The 13,367-nt window shown below is 42.1% G+C and overlaps 1 protein-coding gene and 1 long non-coding RNA gene across 2 annotated transcripts; one reads left to right on the top strand and one right to left on the bottom strand.

Moving 5' to 3' along the window:
* Window positions 1-104: 104 nt before the first annotated feature.
* ISCA1 (iron-sulfur cluster assembly 1) lies at window positions 105-11,036 on the bottom strand. The gene is made up of 4 exons (XM_045882348.2): window positions 10,902-11,036; window positions 4,506-4,559; window positions 1,682-1,787; window positions 105-392 (listed from the first exon to the last, which is right to left on the bottom strand). The coding sequence occupies exons 1-4, from the start codon at window positions 10,980-10,982 to the stop codon at window positions 244-246; spliced, it is 390 nt and encodes a 129-aa protein (XP_045738304.1). The 5' UTR covers window positions 10,983-11,036; the 3' UTR covers window positions 105-243.
* Window positions 11,037-11,235: 199 nt separating this feature from the next.
* Window positions 11,236-12,696, top strand: LOC123849608 (uncharacterized). The gene is made up of 3 exons (XR_006792112.3): window positions 11,236-11,444; window positions 11,614-11,915; window positions 12,272-12,696. It is a non-coding gene; the product is annotated as an uncharacterized LOC123849608 (long non-coding RNA).
* Window positions 12,697-13,367: the final 671 nt, after the last annotated feature.

Here is a 13,367-nt window from a genome sequence, read left to right on the forward strand (position 1 = left end):
TCTTTACAAATTAGGAAAATGACCCAAAGAGAGCAATGGTTTCTCATTTTGTGCCCTCTAAAAAGAATACATATATTGCTTCTTCTGGAATCTAACACACTGGCTTCACTTTCAAAAGGCATCATTTTATTTTCCTCATAAGGCAGTCATACATTATAAACTTTAAGCACGTGACAGTCACATGATTTCTTCAGTAAGCCCTAGGACTTCCATGAGTTTTCCTGGAGCTTACAGCCAGAGTAGTCAAATATTAAAGCTTTCTCCACAGCCACACGTTCCTTTGATGTTTGGGTTATTGAAAACAAACTCACTGGATAATTTATCTTCAACATAGTCCATTTCTGTTCCTAAAAGTGTTAGCTGTGCTTTCTTTTCGATGAACACTCTGACTCCTTGGGGAGAAGAAAACACGTGTCACATAAAGCCTGCAGGTCTATGGAACCTGCTGATTCAGAGCACAAGTGAACTTTTTAAATAGTAACCACTGACAAAAGTCAAACAGGAAACTTCTGAATCTGCTTCATTATTTCCTTTAAGAGATTAGGGCTCAGTTTCCTGTCTGTCCCTTCTTTTCCACCCAATAATCTATGTCAAACACAGTATTAGGCTTGGCAGTTGTAGAGAAGCATATTCCAATGACAATTCCATGCAAAACTAGAATTTGCTTTTCACAATACTTCACCCATTTTTCCAATATGCAACATGAAATATGTGAAAAGCCTTAACTGACATCCGTACACAGGACACACTGGCAAGCCGAGAGACGCACAGGACTGTGATACACTGGCCTGGGGTCATAAGGCCCATCAGTGCAACAGGGCTGTTCTGTTCTTCTGCTCAGGGGCCGGAAAACTGGCAGTAACGTAACTCCCTAGAACTATGCAGGTAGAGGTTGGTATCTTCGTAAATATAATTGGTTTAAGAAAGCTTTCTTCCTTATAAGAAACTACTCACTCAAATGTAAACTATATATAATTATTAGAGCTCATCTTCTGAAAAATTTAATATTTAAGGTATTTTATGTAGTGATTTAAAAAACAACGTATTAACAAAAATGTCATTATTGGTCAGTAACTTCAGTTTAATGAGATGAACGGTGGGAACCTGCAAGCTAGCTGACAGCACAGCTCTGACGCAGAGCCACCACTGAAATGCCCGTGCACGCTGAAGTTCCCCCAAGGCTGTGGCATTATTTTCTTTTAAATAGGTTTTATCAGATTACTGGGTAGGGGCACGGGGGCAAGAGAGAATTAAAGCACTGACATTTTAAATAAAAATTAAAAGTACAGATTCCTCAAAAGCATAAGATGACATTACTTATTTGGTATAGATGTCAAACTGCTGCTTCCCACAAAAATGGATGGCTCAGTCTGAAGTTTTAGCGTTTTAAAACCTTTCCGCACACAATGATTATCTTTTGTAATTGAAATAAACAAACAAATGATAAGAGCACAGCCTCTAGAATCAACTTGAGTAGGTTCAACTTTTCACCAGGCCACTGAACTAGCTGAGTGACCTTAGGCAAGCTATTTCACCTCTCCATGCCTCAGTTTCTTCATCTGCAAAACTGGGGACAATATGGTACCATCTCACTCAGCTGCTGTGTATAAATCACTTGATATATGAAAGTCTGTCAAACCACCCTACCTCACAGCGAGCACTATATATGCTTAAAACTCACCATCTTGAACAACTTCTTCATCAGAATCTCCTTTTGTCTTTGTATATTCTAGAGTATAAGAAAGGCCATTACAACCCCTGGTTCGGACACCAACTTTCAGACCTACCTGAAAAAGCAGTGTAAATATAAACTTAGTTTTAAAGTAGTTCGTATTAAGCATTTATAAAAACCCTGGCTATTTGACATTATTTGTTTCTCCATAAGCTTAAAGAGGAATATTAGATTTCTGGCTATAACATGTCCCTTTAGGAAGTATAAGTGGAAAGGGGAACAAGCATTTAAAAAATTTAGCCATTTAACAAACAGCACTACAATACTAGTGGGGAATCCTAAAATAAAAACAATTATATGCAAAAAACCCAAAACAATACATAGGGGGAAAACCCCCCCAAACCAGTCACTTTCACTCTAAACATATATTTTTTTCCTTTTTTCTTCCAGTTCTTGTCATATATACATATAATCTAAACACAGGCTTTATTATACAGTAATAAGTCTTAATTCTCTGATTTGTTTTTGCCACTTAAGACATCATCCTTCCATGTGATTAACTTTCACAATTATCATTTGCATATAATGCCTTAACAGTCCACTATACCAAGGCATGTTAACTACTTAACCCTTACTATTAGCCGTTTAGGTTGCGAATAACATTTTTAAAGGAAGAGGTTTTTGTTTGTTTGTTTGTTTTTTTAAAGTAAGTTCTGCCCATGTGGGCCTTGAATTCACAACCCCGAGATCAAGAGTTACATGCTCTACCAACTGAGACATCCAGGTCCCCCTTAAAGAAGAGTTTTAATTCCAAACATGAATACTTTTTTTTTTTTAAAGGAAAAAGAAACTTATCTGATGGCAGAGATGACTACTTAACAAATTCTCACTTCCTCAAAACGTTTGTGCTCCACCTCATCGCATGAGATGTTCTCAGGAAATTTCCCTCCCTATGGTTAGGTTCACTGAGGTCCCCAGGCTGTCCCCTGGCAATCATACCTGCCTCTACACAGGGCCTTAATTCTAAGGCAGAACTATGAAAACATTCTCAAGTACCAGAAATCAAAAGACTGCAGCCAACACAGATGTTAAGAAGTTTATAAAGTGACCAAACTGCACTTTTAAAATACCAATGTCTATCTTAATGTGATTTTCTAACAATATCTACCGGACTTCTACTCTTGGATCCTATCTGCTTTTTTGAAGTATACAGTAAAAGTATTATCATAAAAAGTATGATTTCACCAAGCAGATCTTGATTCTCTTAAAAGTAGCAATGTGTACTTGCTTCAGGAAAAGCAATCACGAGTGGGAAGACACTTGGTGAGACCGGGAGTTAGAATGCTAAGCTGCCTGGGAGTTCTGATGAGCTGAAGCATCCTGACAGTAGTCTCTTCTGTCCTTAAACAACAAGGAGACAGAACTGTGGTTTTATTCACTCTCAGAGTGAGAGCTGAAAGAACGTGTGGGGCGTTTCACATATTCAGTATTACCAATAGTAAACTGTCTAGCTGAAATTCTGGAGCACAGGTCCTAAGTATTGACTTGACTTAGCTTTTATCTTCATAAACAGGAAAGACTCAAGCAAGCAGAAAGTCCAACTCCTAGGAATGAATACAGATACTTACAGAATACAGGAAAATACAGCTTTAGGTACCTGGAGTTTGGAAAAGGGACTGCTTGTACCAGCAATGAAACCCAATGAAGTGTTTGCTCCATCCTTTTCATGTCATTGTCATCCCTCAAACCTACACTCAGTGTTTCATTTGGTCGATGCGTATATACTCTTTTCATTAGTCTATCCTAATGGAGTTGGCATACTGATATTTTTAGCATTTAATAATTCTTAGGAGGAACATGCCAGAACTTCATTACATTGTAATGCAGGTTGTACAACAGAACCTAGAAACCATTCCATAGTCTAATTACTAAATTTTAAGAGTTTAGTACTTGGATGTAATTTACAATATTCCACAGGCAACTAACAATTCACGAAGGTGAAGGTGATGCATACTCCCCTTACTCAACAATTTTGCGTCTAGGACAGCCTACATAGGTGCACTAAACCAGGCTTACAGGCTTAGTCTTCTAGAACAATGGGCCTGGCACACTACAGACACTATTTGCTGAATGATGTTTGTGGCAGCACTAGATGTAAACAACCCCGAAGACCTTTAATATGGAGGACTGGCTAAATAAATAAAATACACTAATATATGCAGTCATAAAAAAAGAATGAGGTGGGTCTTTCTGTAATGTTCTGGAAAGAACTTCAAGCTATATTATTAGGGGCAAAAAGCAAAGCATAACCACAGCATGTATGGAATGCTTTCCTCTAAGTAGGCAAAGAGATACACAAACATTCCAAGCATGATCTAGGCCAGTAGTGCCCCTCGGGGAATTATTATTGGTTGTCACAACTGAGGAGTGGGGCGGTGCCACCGGAATCTAGTGCAGAGAGGCCAGAGAAATACTAAACATCCTGCAATCCACCTCTAACAAAGAATTATCCGGCCCAAAACATCAACAGTGCAGAGCCTGAGAAACTCCAGTGTAGGCAGATAAAAATGTACAGATTGTCTGAGGAAGGACACTTAAGAGGTGGCCCCTTAGAAGGATGAAAGACAGCCAAGAGTTTGGGGTCACAAATGATGTCTTTTTCACTGAATACCCTGTTATATTTTATTTGAATTTCTAAAAACCATGAGCATATTTTACTTTTTAAATAAAAATCCCTAGCCAGTGAAAACATGCTGTTTATCACAAGATAAATTCAGTGTGAAAATACAACCTCAATTTTTTACTGAATATTCATTTGATTGGTTTTACTTACGTGTTCGGGCTTATCTTTAAGAAGCTGTTTTATCTTGTTTACTGCTGAAGGTGTCTGAAAAAAGAACAAGTTATTAAGTTTTTAGCTACAAAACTTGCTTTCTTTAAAGCCTTATAGTTCTGTAGTCTTTAAGACTATTCAAGTATATCTTTAGCAAATTCGTCTGACAAATTTATATTCTTGTCTGAGTACCTTGTGGCTTTTATACACAAACACATCAACTCTCGTCAACTCAAAGCATTCTATTTTTATTTTTAAAATACCTTCTAGCAACATCCTTTGAATCTTGTTCCACTCCCCGTCAAGATCAGCGCCCTGTCATAAGTTCTCTGGTTCTCTCTACTTACATCACAAATCTAAGTTTTCTAGGCAGCATCTATTTTGTCCTTCTACTGCATGCTCAGCAACAAGCACAATCCCTGACACACAGATGGCGCTCAATAGCCAATGAATCAATTAAGTCATCGCTGGGGAAGCCAACCTTCAGACATTTTTTCTTTTGATCATTATTAACCTATTGTTTTTATTTTATTTTATATTTTTTGCTTACCCCAAATCTATTTCAAGTCCATCAATACGCACAGAGGGAATAACGTAGCATCATCAACCCAGAGGGTGCCTCTTATACCAGTCCCACCACATGTTCACACAGCTACTAAATGTGGTTTAAAACAATATCATCTCAGGATATCCGGATGAACAGAGCTAAGCTAGTCAACTATAGAAACAAGCACAGGGAGGCATTTTTCAGGAGCAATGCTGTCTAATTACCTAGCCCATTTGTCCTCAAAATGACGAAAACACCACAATGTATTATATGTGTATAGGTCAGCATCATCAATCCCATTTTCTGGGGAAGTGCAATTTTCCAACATCTACTGAATTTCTATTCTTGGATCCTATCTGCTTCTTCACGGTGCTGTCAGTGACAAAGTCTATTCCAGGGCATTCCTGCCCTACTTCCGAGCTGTGTCCAAGCCTGTTACTTGGCTTAAATGGGGAGAACAGACCCTCCTCCTCAGGATTCTTGTGAGGATTAAATAAGTAAGTTCATGAAGTACATTTAGAACGGTGCCAGGCACAAAGAGCTCAATATAAACTGCTACTTTACAATGATGAGAGTGTATTAACGAAGAGATCATGTCCTTCCTACTTTGTTTTATTAGCTCCTTAGCTGGCAATGCTGTGCTGGTCCTCCAGTTTTTTACTGGCATTTTATTGGCTTGTGGAATCCCAGAGTGGACATTATGACCTATGACTTGGAAGTAACCGTAGCCAAAACCCCAGCCTGTGCAAAGGGAGCAGACAGAGAGGATGGCCTCAAAGTGTGCTCTTCTTGCCTGGCCGGTGGGGCTTGGCCAGATGAGGATGTTGAAGCAGAGTCTGGACCCAATTCGGAAAGGCCATGAAACCAATTTAGAAGGCTGACACTAGTATTTTTTAAAAACACAAACTAGAAGAGAAAAGAAAACAATGTATTACACTTGATAAATAAAGATGAATGTTCAAAGAAACTCTGACTTCAATTATTAATGTACGGTGGGTGTGCACATATATACTTACTGTGCATAACTGTAAAAAAAAAAAAAAAAAGTAAAAAAAAAAAATCACCACCAGTACGTGGTTTATAAAGGCCTTTTCCCACGACTCTACCAGAACAGAAGCCAACCAGTGTGACAATAGTGGACAACAGGGAACAGTATGCCAGGGGAAGAAAAAGGAAATGGAGAAGAGCAGAATTATCGTTTTGGTTTTTTTTTCTTCTTTTGAGATCACAGCATGTCAACCTCAAATAGTTACAGGAATATTTCTGAAAAAAATGTTTAAAAATGCTCATTTACCCTTCTAAACAATTGCCAGTAAAAACTAGCTTCTGTTATTCTCATGGTCTTATTTCCCACATTGAGTCCTGAAGAAATTAATCTAATTACTGTCAAAGAGCAAAGGATTTCTGATAAGTTAAAAAAAAAAAAAAAGGCACAACCATGGGAAATATTTATTGCAAGTACAACTTGCCCTGTAATGCTGGAGAGTCAAAGGTGAGGAGGGTTACGGCTGCATGACCAAAACAAGGAAGACAGGGTGTACACACTACTCTGTCAATAGCCTCACGTGTTTTTATCTCCACGTGATTATTAAATTACCGAATTTGATTTTACAAAATAATGTTTCTTCTTCTTTTCCCAACTCTTAGTAGAAAACACTTACACAGAGTACACAAAAACACTTCATGGAGTGGTCCACCTATCCCGAAGCGGTCGACTTCACACTCCTACACTGTTAAGGGAAAAGTAACCTGTGTGCCTGGGAACTGTCATTATAGGAACCAAAATGAGTCTTTCTTAATTTTCCTGTGTCAGGCCAAAACCAAACATACTGCATTGGGAGGAGTGTTATTAATGATGGAAACCCAGTGGCGTACTTACTTAAGGGGAAAGATAGGGATCTTTTAACTTTCTAAGTGAGGGACTGCTTTTCAGAACAAGTCAGAATGGCTAAAATTAGGGAACATGTGGCACGTGAAAAAAAATGCTAGCTATAAAAAATACTTTCTGTATCTCAGGACCAGGCAGAAGCTGAGGATCCTATGGGCTCACATCTATTTGCAGGCTCTGGCAACTCTGCGTAAGTACACTCAATCTGGCAAATAGTCTGAAAACTTCACAACTAAACAACAGGCTGCGGGCCTGGTAGCCTTCCAATTTCCACGCACTCCCCTCAAACAATTAAGACACCTATACTTTTCTAAGAAATGTATGTAGAATTAATGACTTATTCACCTGAGATTTGGCCAATGAATTAAAGTTTAAGATTCCTGAAACTCAATGAAATATAACGATGGTTTTTAATCTACTCAGAGGTAGATCACAGAACAAGACAAAAGGCCCTTAAAAAAGATTTTTAGTCCATTTTTGTATCAGAAGCTTTTCATCCTCAACACTGTATTTCCTTAGGTAATTCCCCAGGCAATTTTAATATTTTGCTGTCCAAGAAAACAAATTAAAACCAAAGCTAACTCCATGACTATGTATACTAAACATGTGCCAACAACTACAACCTATTTTCATTTTCATTATAAATGTGGCGTTTTAATGTTTAAAAGATGGTAGATAAATAGCAGCCAATGAACAAGTTGCAGTATATTTTAACTCATTATGGCATTATGGTGTTTCCCCTTTTGTCTTTTCCTATTCATCTGTGTGTGTGTATATTTTGTGGCCTACATTTTAAACAGTTTAACAAGTTTCCCATGCAATACATAGTAATAAACATATTAACCATTTACTGAGTACCTTCCAGGTGCTTAGTGGTTTATATGCATCATCTTATTCTTATAATCCTGTGATTTAAGTATTAAAGATTAAATAATTGACACAGGGATAGTAAAGAATGGAGTTATGACTCCCAAACTTAAAAAAACACATTATTTACAGTGACTACATAATAGTTCACCAACTGGATCTACTCGTTTAACCTGTCATTGTTATACATTTAGGCTACTTCCAATTGTTTCCTGGAGAATATCCCTTAAATTGCCTAACTATACAAATTACTGCTTGGTCATTGTTCGAAAGGACTTCTGTTACTTGTCCTTCAATGAATTAACAGCTCCTTACTGGGGCTCAAGTAACATGTTTCCTTGTCCTTCTCAACCAGGTGCCACTAGAAGTATTAAAGCACCCACTGCACATAATGAATTAACTTCCCTCTGTGCATGAAGAATGATGCTGGCTATGTACCATCATTCTCTTACAACTTTGGTTGCGCTTTATGAACAGCTATAGGTACGTCCCTAATCCTAAATTATAGTTGCACTAATTCTGATTTGTAGAACGATGGAAATAAAAGCCTCTGCCAGGAGGGCAGTGTTAAATCTTCAGGCTTTCATCATATTTTACTCTGGCTCCTACAAATTCAGTTTCTTTTGCCAACTCCTGGGTATGCAGAGTAGGGACACCATCCTCTTTGGAAGTTCTCCACAGGTGTCCAAAGTTACTTACTTTGAGGTGGTGGGTGGAGTCTTAAAACATTCAATCAAAGAACCATCTCTGGTTGCATAAAAGTGTTAAGGGCAGCCTTGTCACCAGACTAAACCTTCTGTTCCAGCAAACCACCAGTCCTCTCCTGGATTAACGACAGTTAATGTGGATAACTGGGCGCTGACAGCATGGAACCATGTTTTCATTTCATCAATTCCTTTTCCTTTTCCTAGCCTTTTGATGACCTCTGGTAGGCTACACAGGTACAGCACTTAGACAAGTTTGCACCATGTCAAACTCCTGATGTCAAGTTCATATATCTAGGTAACACTGATCTCTTCCTACCCATTTTGTTCAATCATCTTTAGTTTCATCTGCTTTCATCTGTATTCACTCATTAGCCCTTTGATCACCTCCTTTTGCACTCGACAGAACATGCTGGGATTTACAATGTTTGCAAAAACACCCAAAAACTAAGAACAGACAGCAATTCACGCATGCCAGTGTCCTGAGACTAGGGAACATATGCTAGGATTAAAATGACTGCAAGCCTGCTATGCAGGCCGTGGGTGGAAAGCAGCGAGGACCTGCTTTATCTCTGGCACCAGCTAAGACTACAGGGAAAGGAACTTCTAAAGTTAGCTAGACAGTTAAACAGGCTAAATTCACACAATGGACTTTGGCAAGTTAATCAGAACACTTGATCAAAGGCAACATGGAGCCCCTGTGAACTAAGAATTGACAAGATAAAGAACTGACCGAATTCTGTGAGCAGAATTAGCCCAGTAACAGGTCATGAGGCAGGAGCAAGTGTAGAGAGCTGAAGTCTGAGAATGCGAGCTGTAATTCTAGGGGTGGCAAAGGTCTGGCCCACAACGGTGTCCCTGGAGGGTGGGAACTGTGTAACTCAATTTATTTCTTGTCCTGAAACACAGGAGGTCTTAAATGTCAACTGAATGACAAGGAATGGAGAGGAAAGGAATGACTCAGAGATTCTGAACAAGCAGGTAATATGCTAGATGATGGACAGAGAAAAGGCCAAAAAGCTTCTCTGTACCTCTTCTTTCTCGCTCTACCATTACCAGTGGTAGAATTCTTTTCAGTTCTGAATATTTTTTAATTGAGACTGAAAGACACAAAGTATGACTCATGCCCTTTAGTTCTTGTGATTTCAAGACCTTGGAGAATTCTAAGATCTGATGATGGTATCTTCCAGACATGAAACCTGCTTTGTGGTACAGAAAACAGTAATATAGAATAATCGGGATAACCTCTGTACAGGCTGGAAACATTGATCCATTATAAAAATGAGTTCTCCCACCTGATCACAACTTTCTTCTATTTTGGTACAACTGATTTTCTGACAACAGGTCTTCTTATAGCATTAGCTTGAATGGAATCCGTGATTCATTCTAATTCCCACTCTCCAGGTGCTGAATGCTTGCACAAGAGTGGAGTGAGAAGAATGCTGACCTGATTCATAAGCTTTCCCATGAAACCCAACTCTTTCAAAACACAAGTGACTGTCTAACGGATACTGAGTTTTCTTGGAGTATTTTGGAACTAGATAGAGGTGATGGTGGCACAACATTGTGAATGTACTAAATGCCACTGAATGGTACATTTGAGAGTGGTTCATTTTATGTTATGTGAGTTTTCCCTCTGTTAAAAGAAAAAAAACAAAGCGACTGCACTGTACACCAGGGATCCCGTCTGCGTGGTAAATCCCGCGGTGAGCATCTGCGGCAGGGACTCTGGTGCCCTCCCGGTGTGTTGGACCTTTCACCCAGAAAACGCCCAACGCTCACTCACGGTAGAGACTTTTATCCTTCCTTGTCCTTTGTGAGGGCCGACCACGGCCGAGGCCCGCTGGAGGGACAGAGGGTGTTTCAAAAAGCCTTCCCTCCCAGACCCCAGGAAGGAACCCTTTGTGCACTACAGCCTTGATCTCAGCGAGGGGTGGGCTTTGTTGAGGCTGCGCTCTCACGTCGCTGGCCACGCTCGCCCCGTCGTACCCCGGCGAGCTTCCGCCCTCCCCGCGCACCTCGAGGGCAGGGGTCCCGGTTCCCTCCCCCAGCTTCCCGCACGCCGAACTCTGAAAGGCCCGCGACTCGAGCACAGTCGCACCCCCAGGCTCGCAGCGGGCCGCCTCGCCCGCTCGGGGATTCGCGCACACGCGGCGACCCCCACCCCCGCACGCAGCGGCGCACGGCCTGCTGGGAAACGTAGTTCCCGGGGCGTCCGGCTCCGGCGGAGGAGCCCCGCCCGCGCTTGTTTATCTCCCAGCCGGGGCGAGGAGGACAGGGCGGCGACGTAGCGGCCGCGGAGCGGGCCCAGCGCCCTGCCGCCGTGACCTCCTCGAGGGGGCGGAGGTGAACCAATGTCACCCGTCCGACCGCGCGCCCCGGCCACTCACCAGGGTGAGGGCGGCCCGGGTGGGCTGCAGCTTCCTCTTGCTCACAGCCCGGACAGTGGCCCGGACTAAAGAAGCCGACATCCTCGCCGTCCCGGAGCCCCGGTGCCTCGGGCCGGAGCTCGGCCACCTCAGCCACTCTCCATGGACACGGCGGCCGAATTGACGCCACAGGCTCCGGCGCACGGCGCCCAGGCCCCGCCCCGCGCGGGCCCGCCCCCGCCGCTGCCATTGGTCGGGCCGCGTGAGTGACGGGCGGAGGGCGGGGCGCGGCGCGGCGCTAGGGCCGTAGGCACGTGACGCGGGGGCGCAATGGCCCGGGGCTTTGGAGGTGCGTGGGGGAGGGAGGCGCAAGGTCGTCTGCGCGAGGACTACCTCCGCGCGTCGTGGGGAGTGGGGTTTGGGCACGTGGAGTGACTGCGGACTTGTGGACTCTGGAGGCGTGTCGCTCCACGACCTGTCCCTGGGAAGGGTGCGGCGTCACTGCATAAGAACGCTGAGCACGAGAGCTGGTGCTCTCCAAAGCAGAAAGATTCCGAGGCCCAGGTACATACATTTGTCTTCCTTTTTGGTCGAGCTAGGCAGTTCTTAAAGAGCATAGACTTACCGCATTTTCGTGAAATAAACAGCTCAGACACCCCCGGACCCCCGCCTCACCACATGCTCTACTGCAAGGGATACTGGGGGATGGTGCTAATGTAAGTTTCGCTTTTAGGTGCCGACTTTGGAACCCAAACAGTCCGAGGATGTGATTGGGCAGCTCTGTCAACACTCATAGCGTGAACCGTCGAATAAGCTTGATCGAACACCTGTTGTTTGTCAGACCTTGTCGTGGCTGCTCAGGGGCTTCTGCCTTTTAATTCTGCCTGTTAATTCAGCAAATACACCTAAGCACCAGGCATTATACCAGGCATGCATAGGTAGCCTGGTAAATGGAGAGCCCAGGAAAGAATGAAGTTAGCAGTCGGGAGGAGGAGAACCGAAGGAAAGGCGGCTTTTCTCGTGGCGGTGCTAGAGGTAAAGGGAAAAGGAGGTTCGGTGGGGTGGTGCTGGGGAGGATAGACTCTTGCTCAGTGTTTCAATGTGGAAAGAACGATCAGTGAAGTGTGTTTTAGAGCCCAGTTTATGTTTCATCCCCTAAAACCTACAGGATTGGAGAGTTCAAAATCCCCTTAAGTAGTTGGGTCTCCCTACTACTGAAATACAACTCCATGACACTAAGAGAATGGTTATTTTTGCCTCTAAACCCGGCTTAACCCAAAAGAAAGGGTGAGATTAGGAGATGGTAGTATGATGGGTTTGTCTTGGCTTCATCTGACTAGCTGGGTGATTTGGCACAAGGTGTTTTACTTCTCATGCCCTTCCTCCCACAGACACTGTGAAGATTAAATGAAAGGCCCTTAGACGACTGTATGGCACCTAGCTAAGTACTACAACTCAATAAACGTTGCTAGTTGTTCATGGATATTTAAAGAGGTCATATATTGTGAAACTGATATTACAATGGTGGATATACATGCTGTTATACATTTGTCCAAACCCATAGAACATATCACACCAAGAATGAATCCTAATGTAAACAATGGATTTTGGGGATAATGTTGTGTCCACATAGGTTCATCAGTTGTAACAAATACCCCACCCTGGAGCAGGATGTGGATAGTGGAGTATTTGGACTTGGGTGGGGACAGGGGCATATCGAAACTCTGCACTTTCCATTCAATTTTGTTGTGAACCTGAAACTGCTCTAAGAAATAAAGTGTGTTAATAAAATGTAAAAAAAAAAAAAAAAAAAAAAGATGCCATGTATCATTCTTAATTGTTGAAATATTGTTATGTAGTTATGTAGCACTGTATAGTTTTCAAAAGCACCCTTGGGCACACTGTCTCATGGTAGCCTCACAATTTTAGGCTGAGTATTGGGACGGCTAGTTTAAAAATGATGCATAAACTCTGGCCTTTTAGTATAGTGCTTTAGAAAAAAAGTGCGTTTTAAAAATCTAGTCCTAAATTTCGTGATTCAGGATCCGCCATGTGTATGTTTAATTCTTTCATCTATTTAATACACACTACTCAGTTTTTAACTTGGTTGGCTGTTTTGCATGTGAGTGATAAGTCACATAATCTACTTGTTAGTGGGTCAGGCATACCTAATACTATCTGAAACTGGTGCAGGTCCCCGAGATAAATTGGCCTTAGGTTTTCATGATTGTGTAAGAAATATGTGGGCTCCCTTATCTCAGGACAGCAGCTGTCCTAGGGTGTCATGAGGTGGGTGTGGTAACTGTTGAGGGAGTTGGCAAGCTGTAACCACATTTAGATTTCTACCAATGGGTTAAAAGCTTAAAATAGGGAAATGTTCAGTGTTGCACTCTGGGCCTTAGTTTCAGGGCTTAGACATTTAAAAAAGTGTTTTTCCTAGTTAGGACCTCACTTGCTTCTCACTACTCTGTGAAAGGGCAGGGGTGA

Source organism: Mirounga angustirostris, unplaced genomic scaffold, assembly GCF_029215605.1.
Source record: "Mirounga angustirostris isolate CCGP_5_RB_7025 unplaced genomic scaffold, mMirAng1.0.hap1 SCAF_15, whole genome shotgun sequence".
Lineage (NCBI taxonomy): Eukaryota > Metazoa > Chordata > Mammalia > Carnivora > Phocidae > Mirounga > Mirounga angustirostris.